General features: G+C 51.8%; 1 protein-coding gene across 1 annotated transcript; it reads right to left on the bottom strand.

Moving 5' to 3' along the window:
* Window positions 1–11939: 11939 nt before the first annotated feature.
* On the bottom strand, window positions 11940–15076 carry Camk2n1 (calcium/calmodulin dependent protein kinase II inhibitor 1). The gene is made up of 2 exons (XM_090335684.1): window positions 14663–15076; window positions 11940–13298 (listed from the first exon to the last, which is right to left on the bottom strand). Exons 1-2 carry the CDS (start codon window positions 14826–14828, stop codon window positions 13228–13230), a joined length of 237 nt encoding a protein of 78 aa, XP_090191810.1. The 5' UTR covers window positions 14829–15076; the 3' UTR covers window positions 11940–13227.
* Between the last annotated feature and the right edge of the window lie 7311 nt (window positions 15077–22387).

The raw sequence follows: 22387 nt of genomic DNA, 5'->3' as shown, positions 1-22387 counted from the left end.
TAAGTCCAAAATCTGAGTCTGTTTTTTTTTTTTGTCTTTTTTTTGGTGGGGGGGAGGAGGGAAAGTAAGCTTAATCCTAAATATAACACATCTCAACCATACAGTGTTTTAGTGAGGGCTGAGGGAGAGGGCTCAGTGACAGAATCCTAGCCTGGCATACATGAGGTCCTGGGTTCCAACTCCAGTACTGAAAAAATTAAAATAAAATATTTAAAGAATGCAGAAGAGTGAGAACAGGGAGAAATTTTTAAAAAAAATAACCATTAGCCCACAGCCCAGAGAAACACCATGGAGAGCCCTTCCATCTGTTCTTAAACATAGTTGACATAACTGAATAACAGAAAAACTTTTGTTGGGGTTGGGAGTTTGGCCTAGTGGTAGAGTGCTTGCTTACCATGTACAAAGACTTGGGTTTGATTCCTCCTTACCACATACATAGAAAGGGCCAGAAGTGGTGCCGTGGCTCAAGTGGTAGAGCTCTAGCCTTGAGAAAGCCCCAAAACAGTGCTCAGGCCCTGAGTTCAAGCCCCTGGACTGGCAAAAAAAATGCCATACTAACTAAATATTAACAATATCTGCTAGGTTAAGTGCTTGGCAAAGTACTGATTCATTTCATCCTCCCAAGAGCTCTCTGAAGTCCAACTATTATTCTGCTTATTTTCCATGAGGAAACTGAGGCAGAAAGATCAGCTCACCTGAGTTTCACAGCCATGATGAGGCCCTCTGTTCTATCACTGTTATAATTTCTATTTCTCTATTCCTCTACCCCCAAATAGATGGCATTTCCCCCATGTCATTGCAGTAATTACAAGTATTTTTCTTCTGAGCTTGAACCCTGGGTCTCACACAAGCACTGTGCCTCTGAGCTACACCACCCCACCTCTGACACACCATGTTTAACAAATATTTCAGATGGGAATATTTCCCACTTGGGATATTTTTTCCCCCTGAATTTACAAGACTGTATGCCACCAACATCAGAACAGTGAATAACCTTTTAAAGAAGAAAGTTGCTGGTTCCTCCAGTTTGCTCTCCTGGGAACACAGCCACCTCTGTCTACCAGCATGCAAAGTAAAGATGGCCCCAGCAACTCTCTGAACTTGAAAGCAACAAAGAACTTCTGGCTTCCTCATCTCCTTCACCCCTCAACACCCCCCCCACCTAGAAAGCCTGGAATTGGAGCTCCCAAGGAGACTCCCACTCGGAACCAAATATATCACAAACATATCCAGGCCTGCCTAAGGCAAAGACAATATGGGCAGTCGACCTGAGCTTTGTCCTATGAACGCGATGTATCTGATCCTTTCCTGCCTTCCTCAATCCACAATCTGTCTAGAAGGATCAGATGACAGGCACCTACCGAAAAAGGCTTTTGAAAACTGCAAAACTACATATGCAAGAGATTGTTATTATTATAACAGTAATCTAGCAGTATTCCCCTGGGTTCCGGCTATGTGCCTGACATTTGTGTGAAGCCCTCGGGATGCTGGAGATAAATAGAAGCTCGGGTAGATACCCCAGAGGGAAACATGGTCTGATGGAAGAAGACAGATTGGCAATAGCACACAAGGGGACGGGCAGGGGGATAGAGAGCCACTGGAATGAGGAGGAAGGGTTTCAGGGAAGGCTTCCTGGAGGTGACATCATCCCAGCAGAGAACAACTTAAGCAAAGGCACAGAGGCTGAGAAGAGAGTGTTCTGGAAAGAAGGGTGTGACCAGGGTATTAGAGGAGATGAGGATAGCAGGACAGCGCCCCTCTCTGGTTTTCTAAAGCATCTTTGACCCCAGTAACTGTCCTCATTCCCCAGAAGGCAAAATGGAAGTATTGTCATCCAACTTAGAGCCCACAGTTAGCCCAGCAGAAAGGAAAGAGACCCTCAACAGTCTGGCCTTGCCTTCGGGAATGGTGCAGGGCAGTCTTGAACACTTCCCACACCCCACCTTAAGCCTTCGTCTACTATTGGATCCCTTCCTCTAGTATCCTCCTTGTACCCCTGCCCCAAGGGGTACAAAACTCACACTTGAAATTTGTCTCCAGGAAGTTCAAGGACAGAACTGGTCTGCAGCCTGTGCGTGGGAACCCTAGACACAGCAGCATGGTAACGGAGTGACAAGAGTACCCCTGCTCCCATAGGCAACCTGACTGAAATGTGTCCAAAGCATGTCTCACGTGGACTGCCCTGAAAAGACCATGCCAGCCTCACCCTGGATCCTACACAGATCCAATCCCAGGGCACAGAACTGGGGCTGGATTAAATTGATCTCTGGGAAGCACTGGGAGAGGAAGACATGGTCTGAAAGGAAATGTATTCACTGCCTGCCTCAAGTCATTGTAATCCCTCCTCTGTACATCATCTTTATAATAACAATAAAGTAAATGACAATTTAAGATAAATGAATAAATGAAATCTCTGTGCATTCAACCACGGTGAGCCAGTGCAGTCCCACATGAAATACGAGGTACTGAATAAATGAGCTGCCCAATTTGGTCAAACTTCAAGATGGAATCCTTTCCAACTCTGCCAGAACTCCAGGAAGACCCTTCCATAGCCACCCTTAGAACATCTCGAATGTCCCCATGGATGGCAGCACTTCTCTACTAGGAGACATAAGTACAGCTCAATTGCCCAGAGAAATTGCCAGAAGGGAGGGCTTCCCCTAGACCCCAGCCAGAAAGCTAGTGCCTCCATTTCTTCACAATGACAGAGGTCTGAGGGCTCACTGAAGTCCTGGAGGTTTAGTGGTCTCCTCAACAAATACTGATTGAGACAGCAGACAACAAATGAGACATTGCCTTCAGAAATATTACACACACACCACACACCTAGTGCATTTGTTTCCCTAACTGGTAAGCAAGGAGGGTAACAATGGATCAAAGAAAAGAATATGCATAAGAAGCTTAGCACAGGGCCTGGCACTTGCTAGTGCCCCCAGAGGCCATCAGTGGCAGTGCAGTCCTTTTCACTGCGGAGAAAAGGTAATAAAGCCTGGGAAGATTGCAGCCACTTCCTCAAGCGTGAGCTTTATCATCAGACAGGCAGGGAGGGAAGTTAATTCATTGCCCCCAGGCTCAATGTGAAGCCTCAGTTTTGGTCTCAGCACTGAGACTGGGGCTGGCTGGCTCTTCATCTTGCTATAGGAAAGCTCAGTGTCCTCTCTGTCTTCCATCCCATTAGATGCCCCTGGCACCACCCTCCTCCTACCCACACTGCCAATCTGAAATGACCTAAGACATTGCAAAGATATCCTGGTAGCCTCAGCTGAGAACTGACCCTTGAACTCCTACGTCAAGAAGCCCCAGGACCTGACTCTAACCCCATTTTCCTCCCAACCCAAATTCCTCATAAATGTCTTATTCCAACCATTACCTGAAGGACCTATCCTTGCTACAAACCCCAAACCTGCCAGCCTCTGTCACCTTCTCACCAGTCCCCTTAATCAAGCATGCCCTTCCCACCTGGACCTTTCTTTAAGGACCAGTTGAAACAGCATCTGCTCCCCAGCCTAGACTAGCAGCCACATCATCTGGGTACCTTAACTCCCGAGCTCCAAAGCTTCCTGTCCTGGACCCAACCCCGACCCCCAACTCCAAAGGGAACTCAGGGCAGGGGCTGTGCCTGTCTCACTAATGTGCGCCCAGCATCCAGCACGGAGCCAGAGCTCAAGGCAGCATCAGGACTCTGTACCACACAGTGAAGGGGGTGGGGGCTATGAAAGGCCACAGGCTAATGAAGCAACAAGGCCAGGCGCCAGTGGAATGCTGTGGAAGTCAGGTGAAACATTTGCAGAACTGAGGCATGGGCTAAAATTTAAACCCATCTATCCCAGGGGCACTGGTAGCTCACAATTGTAATCCTAGCTACTGAAAAGGCTGAGAGTTAAGGATCAAGGGAATAGAGCTCTGGCTCTTCTTCTCGGGAGCCTTGGGGGGGGGGGGGGAATAGGAAAAGAAAATCTCATACAGGGCTGGGAGTTTGGCCTACTGGTAAGAGTGCTTGCCTAGCATGCGCAAAGACCTGGGTTCGATTCCTTGGTACCACATACATAGAAAAGGCTGGAAGTGGTGCTGTGGCTCAAGTGGCAGAATGCTAGCCTTAAGAAAAGCCCAAAGACATGCCAGGGGTCCCTTGTGACCAGGAGTTGTGATCACCTCCTATCATGCACTTGCAGGGTCTGTGGGTTTGTACTTTCCAGCTCTGGAGGTGTTTAACTTTCTAGTAATAGATGATTGTTGGTTTTGAAATACCAAAGCTTTTTTTATTCTGTTTTTAAATAAATACCTTTCAAACTTTAAAGAAGGAAAGAAAGAAAGAAAGAAAAGAAAAGAAAAGCCCAAGGACAGTGCTCAGGCCCTGAGTTCAAGCCCCATGACTAGCAAAAAGAAAGAAAAGCTCATACAGCATCATGCAGGCTCTAACCTAAGTTCAAGCCCCAGGACAGACACAAAGAAAAATAATAACTGGGGCCAGGAGTAAAGCCTCCTGGTAGCATGCTCGTCTAGCATGCATGAAGCTCTGGGCTCAATTTCTCAGTAACATGTACACAGATAAGCCAGAAGTAGCACTATGGCTCAAGTGGCAGAGCACTAGCCTTGAGCAAAAAGTATCCAAGGACAGTGCCCAGGCCCTGAGTTTGAGCCCCAGGACTGCCAATAAAATAATAATAATAATAATAATAATAATAATAATTGGTCTAATGACAATATTGTAGACAGAAGACACAGTTTAGAGGCCGCTCTCCCACATCTCCCTGGGTATGCCATGGGCAGTCTTGCAAATGCCCACCTGGATAGCACAAAGTAGTGGGGAGTTGTTCACAGCAGATCCAGCTCCTGGCTCCCAACTCAGAGCCCAAGGATGGGGATTCCTGGTCAAGACCAAAAAGAATGAGAAGTCCTCCCCCCCAGGCCCCAGGGGGCATTGCTGGGGCTAGAGACTGGACTTGGAACAGCCCTGGGGACAGGGAGGTAGGAGGAGGGGATGGAGGGAAGAAGCGGGAGGGAGAGAGAGGAAAGGAGGCAGGCAGGCAGGCCAGGAGGCGGCCAGAAACAGTAAATAATTCAAGTGGGTGAACTGGAGACAGCCAGTGTGTGAGGATTGGGTTCAGGCCGAGGGGGAGGCCTAGATGGCTGGAGGGGACTTGTGGTCTCCCCAGCCCTAGAAAGGAGAATCCATGCAGCTCAGCTGCCAGGAAAACACAGCCCAGGATGCCAACCCAGGGCACTGAGAGAAGGGGCTCCCAGGAACTGCCCAGCAGGGTCCTGACCTGCCCAGCCATCCCCATAGCAACCAGCTGGCCTGGCCCAGGGTTCTCTCTGGCAGACCTGGGCTCCCCTCCCCTGCAGGCAGCTGATGGGCATCCATCCATCCCCCACTATGTAAAGGTTTGCCCTTCCATATCCTTGGGGTTCCTTCTCTGTACAGGGAAAGGGTGCTAATGAGAGTAACTCTCATAGTTTGAAACCAGCCTAGGTAGCCAAAGCCCGGAGACTCTTACCTCCAATTTACCAACCAAATGCCAGCAAGAGCGTGAGACCCTGAGTTCAAACCCTAAGACCAGTGCACTTACACACACACACACACACACACACACACACACACACAAGCTACCCACTGGCTGGAGATAAATGCTCACTGACCCCAAAGTTAAGTCTTTGACCAGGAAGAAGCCTTACCTTCGTATCTAGGGCTCTCCGGTGCCAAGTACAAGCCTCTGGGCTGCCAGAGGAGTTAATTAATGAAATCTATGTTCACTCAGTGACACGATTGCTTTTAGGAAATTCATTCCCAGAGCAGCTGCTGAAGCCCCAGACCACCCAGCAACCTGACTGACCACAACCGGTTCCTGCCATTACTCCTCCTGCCCTCATCCCACCCCTTCCCAATTCTTTTAGAATTTCCTCGGCATATTTCTGGGTTTTCCTTCTCTCTTTGCCAGTCCTCTCCCACTTCCCTCTGTGGTGACCCTATGTCCTCGAAGCAGCTACTTCTGGGTCAAAGACCTTGGTCCAAGCTCTGAGGGAAAGAATTGCTTCCCTTGGGGTGAAGAACAAACCCTCCAGTGGGAGGCACAAGGAGGTAAGCCAAATTCTCATCCCAGAACTTAAGGAAAATAAATGGAAGTGTGCTCTGGCCAGCAGCCAGTGGGAGAGCCCTATGGCTGTCTTGCTGGGACGTTTGGATCCCCTTGGGAGGGTGTGAGGTCTTTGGACACCAAGATCTCTGTCCCCAAAGGCCACCCCACAAGCTCCAATCCAGCTGCCAGGTTTCCTCGGTTACCGCCTCCCCCTCCCCGTTTCCCAGTTGCAAGGATTTATTTTTGCATAGGGTTTGGGAGAATCTCTGCTGCTGCTGCTGAATAACGACATGCTCTTTTTCTTCCCCCTTCTCCCTCCCTCCAATAGGCAGATTTTATAAACCAGAGCAGCTGCCTGAAAGTTTCCAAGAAAAAAAATCTGCACAGTTTCTAACAGGGTGACAGTTCCTCCACAGGAAGTTGCTTTTAATTTTTTTAAAAGCTCCATCTATTGGTCATTGGGCTGCATAGTGTCTGCACAGTGGGCACTGTGCATATTCTCGACCCACCCCGCCTCCTCGACGGTACCTCTCCCCCCACACATGGAACTCAAGATTACATCTAAACCATGGTGGTTTAGCCAACCCAGAGGTAAAGATGGAACTAGGCCACCGATACAAGGGACTCAAGGTTACCTGGGCCAAAGTATCCCACATAAATTATAAAAGTGCTCACCACTTACAAAGGTAGACCAGATGGCTGACAGTGGCTCCTGCCTGTAATCCCAGCTATTCAGATGGCTGAGATTTGAGGATCACAGATCAAAGTCAGCCTGAGCAGAAAAATCCTTGAGACACGTATCTCCAGTTAACCACCAGAAAATCAGAAGTAGTGCTGTGGCTCAAAGTGGCAGAGTGCTAGCCTTGAGCTGAAAAAGCTCAGAGAGAATGCCCAGGCCCCAGCTTCAAGCCCAGTGACGGGTAGGGGAAAAAACCAAAACACAAAAAAGGTAGACCAGACACTGTCTAGTAAATAAGGACTATGTAGTAACTTCCTTCCGGAGAATATAGTGTGGGGTGGAATGGGGAAAAAAAAAAAGGAGTAACATTGTTACATTGAAGTGCAGAAACAGAGAAAACACCACTACCCAGGTGACCCAGAGCAGCAGTGACAGTGATGAGTCATGTCTAGAACCTGTGTCCTTGGTATGACAAGACCATAACAGACCTCCCATGGGCTGGAAAAATGTCAGACAAACTCTAATGGAGGGCAGTCTACAAAGCACCGCTCCAGTGCATTAGCAAAAGCAAGGCAAAGTTAGGCAACCAGTGGCTCATGCCTACAATCCTCGCTACTCAGGAGGCTGAGCTCTGAGAATCCTGCCAATGTGGGCAGGAAAGTCTGAGATTCTCATCTCTAAAACAAACAAAAGCAAGAAGTAGTGCTGTGGCTCAAGTGGTACAGCACCAGCCTTCCTGAGTTCAAGTCCTAATATCAGTACACACACACACACACCACAAAAAGCAAGTCTGAGAAAATAAGAGTCCAGAGAAACTGAAGGAACCTTGTGACTAACGGAATATGCCATTCTTTGTGGAAACCTGGAGCAGGTGATGGACATTCATTAACCGCTACTAAGACCTGAGTTAAACTGAGTGGCTCAGTTACTAGCCTCGTACCATTGTTGGCTCCTTAATTGGGAAAAATGTGCCGTAGTGAAGTCGGATGTTAGCAATAGGAGAAACTGGGTCATGCATATCTGACAACATTATGGTTTCTGCACAACTCTTCTGTACATCTCATACTATTCTAGAGGGTTGGCAGAGCGGTAGAGCACCCACTTAGTAAGCATGAGGTCCTCAGTTTAAACCCCAGCACTGCCAAAAAACATTTGAAAAATGACTTTTTTTAAAAAGATATAAAAGAACAGTTGTTGTGTAAGTAGGTTTCCTGTTTGTGTATCAGGCAATCCCCCAAACCCAGCTATCTTTGGTTTCTTCTTTTTGCTAGCACTGAGGAGGTCAGCTGTTGATTTGGGGCTGTACCCAAGGCCCTAGATCATTTTCAAGTCCAGGAAAGATTCTCATTTAAGCCAAGTTCATCCCTTCCCAGAGCGAGAAGTCCATCTCTCCCAGTCTCTCCCAGTCTCCACACAGAATGGGATGACATTCCTGAGTCCAGTTAGAAAGGGAGGGTCAGCGTGTCTCCCTGGGGGTGAGACTCACCAGAATGTGTTTACTGGAACCTTTGGGAATCTGATGAAGATAACCGTCCAAACACTCTCCATCTCCTCATCCAAACTCCCATCCTCCCTACCCCTGCACCCCTAAAAGCTATCTGCTACAAAGAACCTTCATGAAATAAGATTGGTTGGCCATCTTAGCAGTCCAGCGCTGGCAAGCAGCAAGCGCTTCCTAGATGTGGATGTGTTGCTTTGGTATGTAGCCCAAGCTGGCCTGGAAATCTCAATCATCCTTCCATTTGCGCCCCAAGTGCGGGGATTACAGGTGTGCGCCACTGCACCTGGCTATAATATTTTATATTGATGGTTGCCGTTTATAATGTACTTGGCTCCATGGGCGGGACATGGAAGGGACTGCTGTCTAATTTTCCTGGATGGTTATTATCATTATTGTAGGAGAAATAGAAACTCAACAAGCTTTAGAATGCCCCCAAGTTACAAGGCAGAAAGGACAGAAGCTTCAAATCCACATCACCTAAACCCCAAATCTGTGCCCCCTAGAAACCCTAATGTCTGTTCTCCTCTGCCAGGCTCCGGGGCACCTGGGAACCGGTTGTCTGCTCTCTGCTCAGGCATTCCATGTCCATTTCTTCATTTACAACCTCCAGACACAGTCATCTTCAAGTCTCTTGTTTTTTACAAACTTGATTTGCCCATTTCTCCCTTAGAGGTGCCTTTTGCTACACCATCAGCCTGTCAGTTTAGACAGGCTACTAGGGCAGGACTGGAGCAGATGTATGCTTATGGCAAGCATCCAATTAGCCAAGTTTCCATAATACAGCCCCAGATGCCTGAAGGTTTGGATCTCCTCCCCCGACCCAAGTCTTAAATAGCCTATATGCCACCTTTTGCTTCCAACCTATCCTGCACACGGTATCATTTGATAACTGCTCCCTCCTGCAAAAGCCTTTCCACAAATGTTTATCCAAAATTCTAGTATATCCAAGAGATTTATCTTCCCTTGTTTGCTGAATGGAAGCCTCTGAAAAGGCAGAGGAGCCAAGGACTACCAGGAAGCCTCCAGAAGGAACATTTTAATAGATCACTTATTAAAATGACCCTGGAGCCTCAGCCTGGGACTCCCACACACCCCACTTCCCAGCAGAAGGCAGCTCCAGCTCTGAGCTGACCACATCCAAGTCCTGCCCCCTCCCAAGCCTCCATGCACTTTGTCTATTATGCAGTGGCCAGAAACCAACAGGGCTTCAGAACAACAAAGCAACAAAAGAACCTTTAAAAGATGCAAGACAGGGCTGCAGCTGAGTGAGGCGGGTCTGAGGTCAGATGATTCCACATCTCCAACCCCAGAGCATGGCCTGGGTTCTAATCCTGCTTCTATGACTTCCTAGCTTCCAGTTGGAGAGAACTGATAGTACTTACGTCATAGGGCTGCGTATATGGTAAAACCTCAATGAGTTGGTGCTCTATGGTTCTTTCAGCCTCTCTGGGGCCTCAACTTCTTCCTCTACTGGAATGTGAATGCTCTGAGGTGTTTGTTTTTTGTTGGTCGTGGTGCTTGAACTCTGCGCCTGGGAGCTGTCCCTGAGCTCTTCAGCTCAAGGCTAGTACTCTACTCCTTGAGTCACACAGCCACTTCCAGTTTTCTGGCCATTAACTGGAGATAAAGTATCTCAAGGACTTTACTGCCAGGGCTGGCTTTGAACCTTGATCCTCAGACCTCAGCCTCCTGAGTATCTAAGATTACAGGCGTGACATCACTGAGATGTCACCCAAAAGTGACTAGGTGTGCAAATCACTCCTGAATTCAGACACAAACCCTGACTTCCCAAAGAATTGTTTTCTTGTACCAGTCCTGGGGCTTGAACTCATGACCTGGGGCACTGTTCCTAAGTTTTTGTGCTCAAGGCTAGCACTCTACCATTTGAACCCCAGCTCTATTTACAGCATGTGGCTGGTTCATTGGAGATAAGAGTGTCACAAATATTTCTGCCCAGGCTGGCTTTGAACTGCAATCCTCAGATCTCAGCCTCCTGAGTAGTTAGGATTACAGGTGAAAGCTACTGACACCCAGCTCTGAAGAATCTTTTCACCTGGTTCCTGCTCCTCTTGGCCAGACTGGAGTCTAAACAGAAGCTTGAGGTGGCCTCACTTTACATAGCACCATTTAGCCTTCCAGAGGGAAAGCACAGGAGACCCCTGAGCACTAAGGGACTGGTAATATCTAGGGTCAGGAGGGAAGGGAGCCAGATGTGCCACTGCATCATGCTGCTGGTCCTGTCAGCTTCCCACCATCCCTGATTAAAAGACCAGCAGAGGCTGCAGGGCCTCCTCTGCCTGGAAATGAGGATGAGACATCACCTCTACCCCTGCGAAGGCCCCTGAAGCCCCTCTTTCCCACCCACTCCCCCTTCCTGGAGACACTTACCTGGTATCTGAGTCACACACCCTGCTCCTGTCACTGTAAACTCTGTTATGACTTCCCGGCTGACAATTTCACAACAAACACATTAAGAACTGCAGGCACTGGGGCTGCGGGATGCCTGACAAACCAGGAGAAAAGCCTCACCTCCCAAGGCCTCCCTCCTTCACCAACCACAGATCAGGTGCGTGAAAATCCCACCTGGGTCCAGAAGCAAACCCTGAATTCTCAAAGAACCTTTTCACGGGGCGTCTGCCCCTCTTGGCAGATTGGTATCCATACAGGAGCTAGGTATGCCTCGCTCTACACAGCCCTGAAGTTACCGAAAACCAAACCAGAGGCTGCATGTATTATTATTTCCAAGTGGTTATTGTTGGATGCCAGAGATCTTTGGCTGTAGATTCTGAAGAATGGATTCATCTCCAGCATGGACCATTGAGCTCCAGCAGCTGAAGATCCAGGCCAAGTGCATAAGTCCTCAGCCCTGTCTTTGAGGACAGGGGCCCTTGGTGACTCATTAAGTGGACATGGAGGAGCCTGACCCTAAATGCCTCTATAAACTGGGTGTTGCTTACTGAAGTTCAATGACCCATTCAAGTTCAATGCTAGGGAGCTGGACTTTGAATCCAAACAGGTTGGCCTTTATTTTTGCTAGGCCTGGGGCTTTGCATGCAGAGCCTAGGTGCTGCCCCTGAGCTTTTTTTTATTCAAAGCTAGCACTTTGAATAAGCTAGGCATAACACCATTTCTCCCCTCCACTCCCGTGGTTAATTGGAGATAAGAGTCTCACAGACTTTTCTGCCCCAGGTGTCTTTGAACCAGTCCTCAGATCTCAACCCCCTGAGCAGGCAGGGTTACAGGCAGGCGTGAGCCTCGGATCGCCAGCAAGGTTGACGTTCGGATACGAATTTCTCCTGGCTTTTTTTTTTTTTTCGGTGCCAGTACTGGGTCTTGAACTCAGGGCCTGGTGTTCTTGCTTGGTTTTTATTTATTTTTCCTTTTTCTCAAGGCTGGGTTTTCTAGGAAGCACAGCTCTACTTCCAGTTTTTGTTTTACTGATTAATTGTAAAGTCTCACAGAGAAACCTCTGTGAGCAAGCTGAAGCCAACCTGCAGATACAAAATGGAGTAAAGCCCGCCTTCTTCAGAGATGGCTTTGCCCATCTAGCCCATGAGAGCCCCTCCCTGCCTTTTTGCCTCAAAGACCCCCAGCCACCATCCATGCCTTCCTTTCTACCACCAGTAAATGGACAGACACCCTCCCCCAACCCCCCGGTCAAAAAAGGAGGAAAAAGAAGGGAGACACAGGAGCAATTCTTTATTGTACATCAGAGAAATAGCCCTGTGTGCCGCTTCAAGGTGCAACGTACAGAATATTGAATTAAGAAAAGAGGGAACAGGGAAGGGAAACCTTTTGAGGTCCAAAGTTGCAAACAAAAAGAAAAAAAAAAAGGATCAGTGAAAGATTCCTCACGCAAGAGGCATTTTTGCAAATACCATGCAAAACAGGCAGCTGGTGTGCCTTCAGAGAAACCCTACAAATAACAAAAGACTCCAAGCATTCCTGTACGGGGACTCAGAGCACAGGGGAAAAAAGAAACCAAAATGCCTTTCGGCATTTCAAGATATTTGGCACTCTTGTGATTACATATTTTTTTTTACAGTCCATTAAAGAGAATAAACTGACATAATAATGGGGGGAGGGGATCCAGGCAGCTCATACAACAGACTGGAGAGGGAGGTTAGAAAAAGCTCAAGCATTTTTTTTTATGTGTTTTGTTGTTGTTATTCCTGACATAAAAAATGTGTCCATTTGCATTAACTTGGGGAAATAGCTTGTAGCAACAAAGAAACACAAGCTTTACAATTCATTTTAAACTAAAACAAGGATCCTTTCCAAGTGCCATTTCTTAAAAACAAAAAAAAATTATCTTCTTGTTTTAAACACATTCCTGATAACTTCAAAAGATGACCAAAATAAAACAGTATCTACAGAGTTCATTTTCCAATTTTTTTTGTACATCCAAGGATAACATAAAAAAATTAAAATAAAACTGGACGGCATTTCACATCCGAGTGCACAGAATCATTTTTGCAAGATTAAATAATGTAAACATTAGGAAGAGCCAAATCAGCGAAGAAATGCAAACACCTCCAGACCTGGTGTTGCGACTTCAGAGAGTAGTTCAAAAATCCAGATCTAGAGTTGAGCAATATTCACCATATATAAAAAAGAAATAGATATCAATTTTTGACAAGTAGCTGCAACTGAGACTTTTTAAATTTTCTTTATGTGTGTATATAGTGACTTTTAAATTTTTTTATTTTTTTAAATTTTTTTTAAATTTTTGCAGAGGAGTCTAGAAGCTTCTCCTCCTCCTCTTCCTCCTCCACCTCCTCCTCCTCCTCCTGCCTCATCTGTCTCCCAGCCTGCCACGAGATACAGGTTGTTGATTTCATGGTGGGAACCAAGCTAATAATAAATTTCAAAGTGCTTTCTCCTTTTCATTCCTTTTTTTTCTTTCTCTCAATAACCATTGTTGCCTGCCGCTGTTAATTCTCTCCCTTAGCCCAATGTCTCTGGAGGAGTTAGACTCCAGGAGGTGCCTTGTCGGTCATATTTTTCAGCACGTCATCAATCCTATCATCTTCAATAACAACTGCAAAAAGAAAAGAGAGAAAAAAAGGGAGGGAAGATTGGTGAGCGCGTGTGGGCCCAGGCCAGGGGTCTCTGCCATTTCCACCCGCCGGTGGGCAGTGCCCGTGCGGAGGAGGCCGGCCACCCCTCCCCGGCCCTGCCCGGGGTCCCTCGCCGTCCGGCTGGGGCCGCCCCACCCCCAGCCTGCGTCCCGGCTGGACTCGGAGAGAGGAAAGGGGAGAGGCTGGGCGCAAACGCGCAGCCCCGCGAGCGCCCCGACCGCGCACCCCCCGACACACATACACACGCGCACACACACACGCACACACACACAGACACACGCACACACACAGACACACACGCACAGACACAAGCGCGCGCACACAGACACACGCACACACACATACACACACAGACACACGCACACACACACACACAGACACGCACACAGACACGCACACACACACACGCACGCACAGTCCGGGGTATTTTATTTAGAAAGCCATCTTGGAGGCTGGGAAGGGAGAGGAGAGACCTCCCCGGTCTGCGGGTCACCAGCACCCGGGGGTGTCCCGAGCGCGAACGTCGGTGGCTGCGGTCCGGTGCAGAGGTGCGGGGAGCCCGGAGGCCACCCCGGGGCGGGTTCCCGGGGCCAGCAGACCCGGGGCGGTCTGGCCTGCTTCGGGTGGGCGCCCCGACCCGCTCGCCCTTCCCAAGCCCCGGCCGACGGCCTCCGCCCCTCCGGTCTCCACCGCCGCGGGCTGAACCTCCTCCCCTCGCCGCCTCCCCGGGGCTCGGCCTCGGGCCGCCTCTCCCCGTCCCCCCACCAGGCCCTCGGCGCGCGATCGCCATCCAGGCGATCCCCGGGGTCTCCATTTCCGGGGTGTCGGACACCCCCATTGAGAGGGCCGTTACTCCCCGGACTTGCGTCCCGTCCCGGGCTCCGGGCGGACCGAGGTCCCCGCCCAGCGCCCTCCCCTGCGCCCCGGGCTCCCTCCTCGGCGCTCCGGCTCCGTGGAGTCCCCGGAGCCTCGGATCTCCCCTGGCTCGCGCGCAGCGGCCCAGCTCGGCCAGCCCCCTCCCCGGCCAGGGCAGGGCGAAGCGAGCCGCGGCCTCCCCGCGGTCGGGTCCCGGGGGACCCTGCGCCCCCTCCCCCAGGGCTGCACCGGACCACGGCGGCGACTTCTCTGCCCGGGGGGGGGGGAAGGGGGAGCGGAATCTAAAGCAAACTTTGGCGCGGGCGGGGGCGCGGGTCGGACCCGCCACGCCCCCGGTGACCCCGCGGGGACCCGGCCCGAGGCCGCCCGCTGCACCCGCAGTGCGGGATCACCGGCCCGAGGTAGGGACCCCGCGCCCCACGGTGGAGGAAGGGGACCGGGAACTCACCCCGCTTGCTCCGGCCGATCTGGCCCAGCTTGGGCGGCCGCTTGTTCTGCCCGGCGCCGAAGAAGTTGTTGGTGTCCTGCAGGCGGCACGAGAAGATCTGGCCCACGTCCCCACCGTCGCCGTAGGGGCTCAGCTTCTCGTCGCCGTAGGGCAGCACCTCCGACATGGTCGCGTCCAGGGGCTCGGCGGCGGCACCTCCTCCGCCCGCGTCCCCGCCCGCGGCGGACAGGGTCAGCGGCGCTGGGGCCGGGGGCTGCCGGCCGGGGACGGCCCGCGCGCGGGCTGCGGCGCCGGGGACGCCGGCGAGAGGCCGGGGGGCACCGCTAGAGCAGGGGCGCGCCGCTCGCGCTGGCGACCCCGCGAGCGCCCGCAGCCGGCTGTGCTGCGCTGCGCCCGGGCTCCGCGCGCGAGTGGCTGCGGCTGCTCCGGCAGCGGCGCGCAGGACTCACATCCTCGACGCGCTCGGGCGCGGGGCGGGGGCCGGGCGGGGCCGCGAGCCGCGGGGGAGGCGGGCGTCCCCGCGAGCCCGGGGGGCGCACCCCGAGGAGGGGCGGGCGGGCCGCTCGGTCCTGCCGCGGGTGCGGGCGGCGGCGCCGGGTCGGGGAGGCGGACTGGGGAGCTGCGATCCTCAGAGTTGCGAGAGGCGGAGGGGGAGGGGAGCGAGCGAGGAGGGAGAGCGGCGGGGGGGGGGGGTGGACCCGGAGGAAGGGAGAGAGGGCGCAGGGGGTGGGGAGGGGGTGAGGACGCTGGAGAGGGAGAGGCGGGAGGGAAAGAAAGGGGGAGGGTTAGACCGAGATCCGAGGGGCCGAGGGGAGAGGAGGAGGGCGAGGACCGGGAGGGGGGCCGGGAGGGTCCGGAGGGAAGGGGGAGAACGAGGGAGGTCGAGAAGCGGGGCGGCAGCCCGAGCGGCGAGCGACCACTGCGGGCCGCGGCGGCGATCGCGGCGCGGGGGGCGGGCGGGAGGCGGGGGCCGCGGGGAGAGATCCCGGGAAGCCGCCGACGTCACGGGCCGCGCCGGCTTCCTGCCCCCCGCCCCCGCCCGCGCCCAGGGGCCCCGGTGCGCCCCGCCCGCCCCGCCCGCGCCCCTCCCCGCCGGCTGTTTACCAGGCCCCGAGCCGGTGCGCGCCGGCTCGGCGGATCCGCCTCGGGAGGGGAGTGGGGAGGAGGGAACGGAGGGGGCGGCCGGCGCGCTGACCTCCCCGATGCCGGGGCCGAAGACCGGAGGGCCTCGGGGTGACCCTCGCAAAGGGACCCCCTCGCCCCTGCTCACCACACAAGCGCCCCACTTCGGACACTCGCGAGGTCCGTCCTTCCGCCCCGCACCCGCTCAGGGCGCCCCGAGGCCCGGCTCCCCCGCCCGCCCTGGCGGCGCAGGGCCCGGAGGCGAGAGGGAGGGGGGCCTCCCCCTCCCGGAGGGCGGGGGCTGGCCCGGGGTGCCCGGTCCCCAGCGCCCTCGGCCTCGCGGGGGACGCCCGGGCCTGCCGCCCTTTGCCCTCGGGACCTCCCTTCCAGCAACAGCCGAACGCCCCCGGGAGGAACTGGGGCCTCGGGGCGGGAGAGCGAGCCAGGTCCTCCCTCCGGAGAGGACACGGGGCAGCCCCGGAGGCCCGGGCCGGGGAGGGGGGCGGGGAGGACGGGGGCAGGTGCTTGAGAGCCTCTCCACCGGTGCTTGTTGGCTGGGCAGAGCCGCGGAACCACCAAGAGCGGCGGCCAGGCCAGGGTCATGCCGGCTGGGCTGGGGAAAGTTAGCTGTGGAGTCCCTCCGGCTCCTCCTGCTCCTTTGCAGGTGACCCCACCGCCGCGAGTGAGCACAGGGAGGTTGTCTGGAGTTAGGGGTGGAGAGGAGACAGCTGCACTCTCCTCAAACTATGCTGAAGGCTTAGCTGGCCTCCAGATTTCCCCCCTAATGGAAGGAGGAGCTAGGCACTGAGAAACTCTAGGCTTGTGTTGGGCACTGGTGGCTCACACCTGTAATCCTAACTACTAGGGAGGCTGAGATCTGAGGATCATGGTTTGAAGCCAGCCAAGACAGGAAAGACCTTGAGACTCTTGATGTCCTATGTATGAACCACTGAAAAAGCCAGAGTTAGAGCTGTGGCTCATGGTATAGAGCACTAACCTTGAGTTGGGGGTGGGGAGAGACAAATCTGGAGCAAATGTGACAGGTGTAATATAATGTATAACCTTTGGACTCTGGCCTGAGCTTGAATCCCAGTCCTCTCATTTGCTTGCTGTGAGCCTTTGGACCAAGTCATCTGTGAATTTGCAGGGTCTCTGCTGTAAGATCCAGGTGTGTGGCCAGCTAGCTTCCCATGTGACCGCAGGGAAAACATTGAAACCAGTCTCTTGCAGCCTGGCTGAGAGTGGAGGTGGTATAATCAATCTGAGAGGCTGCTTAATGAGCAACAACTGCTTTCTTCCCTTTACTGCTGCAAGGAGGATAGCCATCTTGTCATTTCCCTGGGGGAATCTAAAGCCAGTAGGGTCCTGGGCCAGGCTCAAACCCCAGAGTTTATGCATTGCAGGAACAGCAAGACACCAGACAGCTGTGCCCCACACCCATCTCCATTCATCAAGGCTATGCTGAGTGCCTGCTTTGCGGTTAGCTCTGAGGCCAAGTGCCAAGAGAGAAAACAAAGGCAAAACAAGCAGGATGATAAAGTGACAAGAGCCTCTTACCTTTGCCTGACACTGTCTACTTTCTTCCCCCTCACCCAAAGCATTTTCACATCCAGTATTGACCTTGCTTCTCAAAACAAATCCCTCCTGAAGTAGGAAGAGGAGAGGTTGCATGCTTGTCTCCTGGATGTGGCAGAAGCCGGGTAAGTGACTAGTCCAAGGTCACAGGCTGAGGACGCAGCTGGGGAAGCTGCTGTTCTCAGAGAGGTTCCAGGAGGGGACTCCCTGCAGTCATGGCAGCATCTAGGCCTAGGACTTCCAGTCCCTGCGTGCACACGACACCTTCATGACTGTGAAGGGGGAGGGGCAAAGCAATTTCCAGCAGCTTTGAGCACATGGAAGGTAAACAGGAAGTGGGACTGGTGAGGGTCACTGACTGACTAGAAGGAAGGAGAAACACGGCCGGAGGTTTGGCCTAGTGATAGAGTGCTTGCCTCGGTACCACATACATACCAAAGCCAGAAGTGATGCTTTGGCTCAAGTGGTGGAGCGCCAACCTTGAGGAAAAAGACCAAGGACATTGCTCAGGCCCTGAGTTCAAGCACCACGACTGGCAACAAAAAAAGAAAGAAAGGTAAGCCCTAGTCTTAGCCAAATAAGGTTGCACAGGGCAGCATCCCTCCCTCTTCCCTCTCAGTACCCACCCCTTCATGGGTACTTGGTCCTTGATGGTTTAAAAAATGTCTCCCTAACTGGCTAGATGTTGGTGGCTCACCCTTATGACCCTAAGCTAGTCAGGAGGCTGAGCTCTGGGGATGGTGATTCGAAGCCAGTCCAGGCAGACAAATCCAAGAGACCGTTATCTCCAATCAACTAGCAAAAAGGGGGAAATGTAGGTGTGGCCCATGTGGTAGAGTGCCAGCCTTGAGTGGAAAAAGTGAAGAGCTCAGTGTGCAGGCATGTGTGAGCACACACATACACATACACACACAAATGTCTCTGTGAAAATCATCTCCAGAATATTGGGCTCTTAAAGGTGGGCAGGGCTGGGGCTGTGAGGTGATGGTGCAAGACCCCCCCTAACCTGGGAAAGTAGGCCAGCACAAGCATTCCTTGCCTCACCTCCAAACTGTCTTCATTACAAAGGCCTTGCATAGGCTTCCCCCTCCTCTAGCCTTCTGTGACCATGGGACTATTATTCTTCCTGGCCCTACATGCCCCAAGGCCAAGAGGCTGGCTCTGAGCCAGATGCCCAGATCCAGAGGAAGGAACCAGCATAGATAAAGGGCCCACTCCTTGGTGCCCAGCAACAAAAATGGCAGCATTTAGTCTAGGGTCCAGGATGAGAGCTCTCGGCCCTGCCCTGTCATTTCCAGACTCAGGGACAGAGCCCAGGCCCTGAGTTAAAGTCAAACAACCACCACCACCACCAAAAAAAAAAAAAAAAAAAAATTGTTCTACCCAGTGGTCTTATTCTGTAGAAGGAAATCATCTAGGTAAGTTGTTGGTTTAATTTGTTCTCTAGTCCTGAGCTTGAGCTCAGGGCCTGAGCACCGTCCTTGGGATTTCTTTTTCCCTCAAGGCTAGAGCTATACCACTTGAGCACCAATACTGGCTTTTTTCTATATATGTGGTACAGAGGAATCAATCTTGGATCTTTGTGCATGCTAGGCAAGCACTCTACCACTAGGCCAAAGTCCCATCCCCTAGGTAAGATGTTTACCTAGACACAGAGGCAGTCCTCAATAGATATAGTGATTTAGGCTGTTGATTCTGTTTGTTTTTGAGACAGGTTCTGTGAATCCCAGGCTGACCTCCAACTGGCAAATCCCACATGCTGGGATCACAGGTGTGTACTGCCACGCACAGCTCTTTATGACTTTTGAGAAATTGTTTTTCCCCCTGGAAAAGTCCTCTGATGCTCCATCATAAAAGAGGGAACTTGAAGAAATCACTTAAATTTCTCCCAAATCTCAAGAAGACACAATCTGCATAGCCATCCCGCTATCAAAAATGTGTATCTGATGGGCTGGGAGTTTGGCCTAACGGTAGAGTGCTTGCCTAGCAGGCACAAAGACCTGGGTTTGATTCCTCATACATAGAAAAGGCTGGAAGTGGTGCTGTGGCTCAAGTGGTAGAGCTTTAGCCTTGAAAAAGTCCAAGGACAGTGCTCAGGCCCTGAGTTCAAGCCCCAGGACTGGCAAAAAAAAAAAAAAAATGCATGTGGAGCCATCCCCTCCTGGGCTTGCACTCCATACAACAGCTGATGTGATCCAGAAGGGGAAGATCAGCCCTGCATCGGGCTATGATGTTGGGGAAACTGAGGCACAGGCAGCAGCATCCAGCTATGGCAAGACTAGAGAAGAATGTGGCCGTTGGCACTTCAAGTCCAGGCGGTGGTAGAGATGGAGTGTTCAGTAAGTCGATCCTTGCCAAATCTGGCCCAAACTCTAGACGGTCATCAAGGAAGCCAGGGTGCAATGCCACATCAGCTGCCAGCTGGCCTCCTCCAAAGAGGCTGGGAACATCCAGCATGAATGAGTGCCCCAAGCCAAGGCTGGTAAAACTCTACCACCCCAGTGATGACATGAGATATGGACACAAATGCAGGCAGTTCTCTGCTCTCCTTGAAAGCCAGGGCTCCTGCCCCCACCCCACCCCCTCTCTCATACACACACTCCCTTCATTTGCCTAATCACTGAGGCCCCTTCTTCCAATGAAATCATGCAAGAAAACTTGGAGGGTATAAATGAGAGGGTGAGCTCTGGCTACCCTGCTCTGAAGCCCAGCACTGGGCCCTCATCTGCCATCGGTCAACGAAGAATGGCTAACAATTCTCTGCAAGGCTCAGTTTGTAGACACTTCCAGAGCTCTTCCAGTCCAATGCTCTCCTGGAACAGATCGGGAAACTGAGGCCAGACAAGAAAGGGTGGAACCCAGGTCTTCTGACTTCCAGTGTCAGTTCCTACCATGGCACCCTTCTTCCCTCTTTGTCGGAATCTCAAAGAGCAGGCCCTCCCAACAATGCACTTTTGGTCATAATGTCAGATCTTTTTGTCCCTCAGGAAGTTTGCTGTGTTTCATTCCAATGAAATTAAAAGACCACAGGGTCATCTTTAAAAAGGTTGTTGTGTGTTTCAGTGCCAGTACTGGGGCTTGAACTCAGGGTCTGTGCACTATCCCTTAGCTTTTTCACTCAAGGCTGGTGCTCTACCACTTGAACCACAACTCCACTTATGTTTTTTTTTTGGGGGGGAGGGGTAATTGGAGATAAGAATCTCAGAGACTCGGCCGGGAGTTTGGCCTAGTGGTTAAAGTGCTTGCCTAGCATGCATGAAGACCCGGCTTCGATTCCTCGGTACCACATACATAGAAAAAAGCCAGAAGTGGTGCTGAGGCTCAAGTGGTAGAGCTCTAGCCTTGAAAAAAAGTCCAAGGACAGTGCTCAGGCCCTGAGCTCAAGCCCAGGACTGGCAAGAAAAAAGAATCTCAGAGACTCTTCTACCTGGACTAGATTTGAACCACATCTCTTGGATCTCGGCTTCATGAGTAAGTAGGAATACAGGTCACTGGTGCCATCTTTAAAATGTCGATGATAGACAAAACGGGAGTTCATAGGAAGCCGTAAGAAACAGTGAAGGGGCCAGTGCATATGAAATTGTTATGGTAAGTGTAGGGGACAGCTCCAGGCAAATGCCCCTCTGTCTACAGTCCTTAGGGCCTGAGGGGTAGAGGGAAATGCAGAAGGCTGAAGGGCAGAGGGCTAAGCAGGAGATGGTGGCAGAGGACGTTGTGCTGTGGCAGGTATACCTGGCCACAGGTGAATGTTATGTAAAATGAGGCAGATTCACAGAAAGAGACAGAAAAGGAATCAAGAGAGGCTACAAAACCTCAGAGAGGGGGACAGGCCCACCTGGGGGTGGTGAGGTTAGGGGGACCCTTCTGTGTGCTCAGAAGCAAGAAACAGAGCAAAAAAGAAACAGAACTTCCAAGGGAAGTAAAAGCCAAAACACAGAAGAGGGGAAGGGGAAGTGTAAAGGTAGAGAAGCCTGGGAACCCAGAGGAAGGAAACAAAGCAAAGACAGCTCAGGAAAGAGCTAGGTTAAGAAAAGCAAAGTTTCTCGCAGAGGAAAAAAATCCAAGTCTGAACTGGGACTGGGAGTTTGGCCTAGTGGTAGAGTGCTTGCCTAGCATGCACAAAGACCTGGATTCGATTCCTTGGTACCACATACCTAGAAAAAACTGGAAGTGGTGGCTTAAGTGGTAGAGCTCTAACCTTGAGAAAGCCCAAGGACAGTGCTCAGGCCCTGAGTTTAAGCCCCAGGACTGGCAAAAAATAAAAATAAATAAAAATAAATGTTTGAGAAATTTCAGTGGCAGAAATGTGAGATTCCCCCACACCAGGAATTCTCTGGATTTCTCAAAAACACATTTGCATCTAACTCCCTGGTGAGAGAGGATTTCTGCCTTGTCCTGTCCTACGCTGTACCAAGGTAGCCCTAAGATCATCAGTCTAGTGCCTCCCCACCAAGTACCTCCCATCCCCAGCACCCCCTCACTTTCAGACTCTGGTCAAACCCCTCACTTTTCTCTGGCAAGGTTACTGGCTGCCTCAACTATGGGGACACAGCACCATCTGGTGGTCGTAGGAGAGATGGCATCATGGGTGGAACCACACATAAATACACACACACACCCTTAAATCCTGGAATTAGGGAAGGTAAGCAGAAAGAGAAGACAAAAAGCAATCTCTTTCAAGTATTCTTGAAGTAGCACCTTCTGGGGGCTACCAAGGATAGGCTCTGAAAGATCAGAGAGGAGGGGGTCGGGAGTTTGGCCTAGTGGTAGAGTGCTTGCCTAGCATGCACGAAGACCCGGGTTCAATTCCTCAGTACCCCACATACATAGCAAAAAGCTGGAAGTGGTGCTGAGGCTCAAGTGGTAGAGCTCTAGCCTTGAGAAAGTCCAAGGACAGTGCTCAGGCCCTGAGCCCAAGCCCAGGACTGGCAAAAAAAAAAAAAAAAAAAAAAAAGATCAGCGAGGACCTGCAGTAACGGCAATATGGACACAAACGTGAAGGCAACCATATTTGCACCCCCAGGCCAA

This window comes from Megascapheus bottae, chromosome 6 (genome assembly GCF_031878675.1).
Source record: "Megascapheus bottae isolate mThoBot1 chromosome 6, mThoBot2.hap1, whole genome shotgun sequence".
In the NCBI taxonomy this organism is placed as follows: Eukaryota; Metazoa; Chordata; class Mammalia; order Rodentia; family Geomyidae; genus Megascapheus; species Megascapheus bottae.
The sequence above is the reverse complement of the archived record's forward strand: the minus strand, read 5'-3'. Positions and strand labels throughout refer to the sequence as shown.

What these genes read in the sequence shown, in the direction of transcription:
- Camk2n1 (XM_090335684.1), bottom strand. Translation starts at nt 14,828, where the DNA reads ATGTCGGAGGTGCTGCCCTACGGCGACGAGAAGCTGAGCCCCTACGGC. An exon ending in GATCGGCCGGAGCAAGCGGG is followed by an intron (nt 13,299 to 14,662) that starts GTGAGTTCCCGG and finishes TTCTTTTTGCAG; the next exon opens with TTGTTATTGAAGATGATAGG.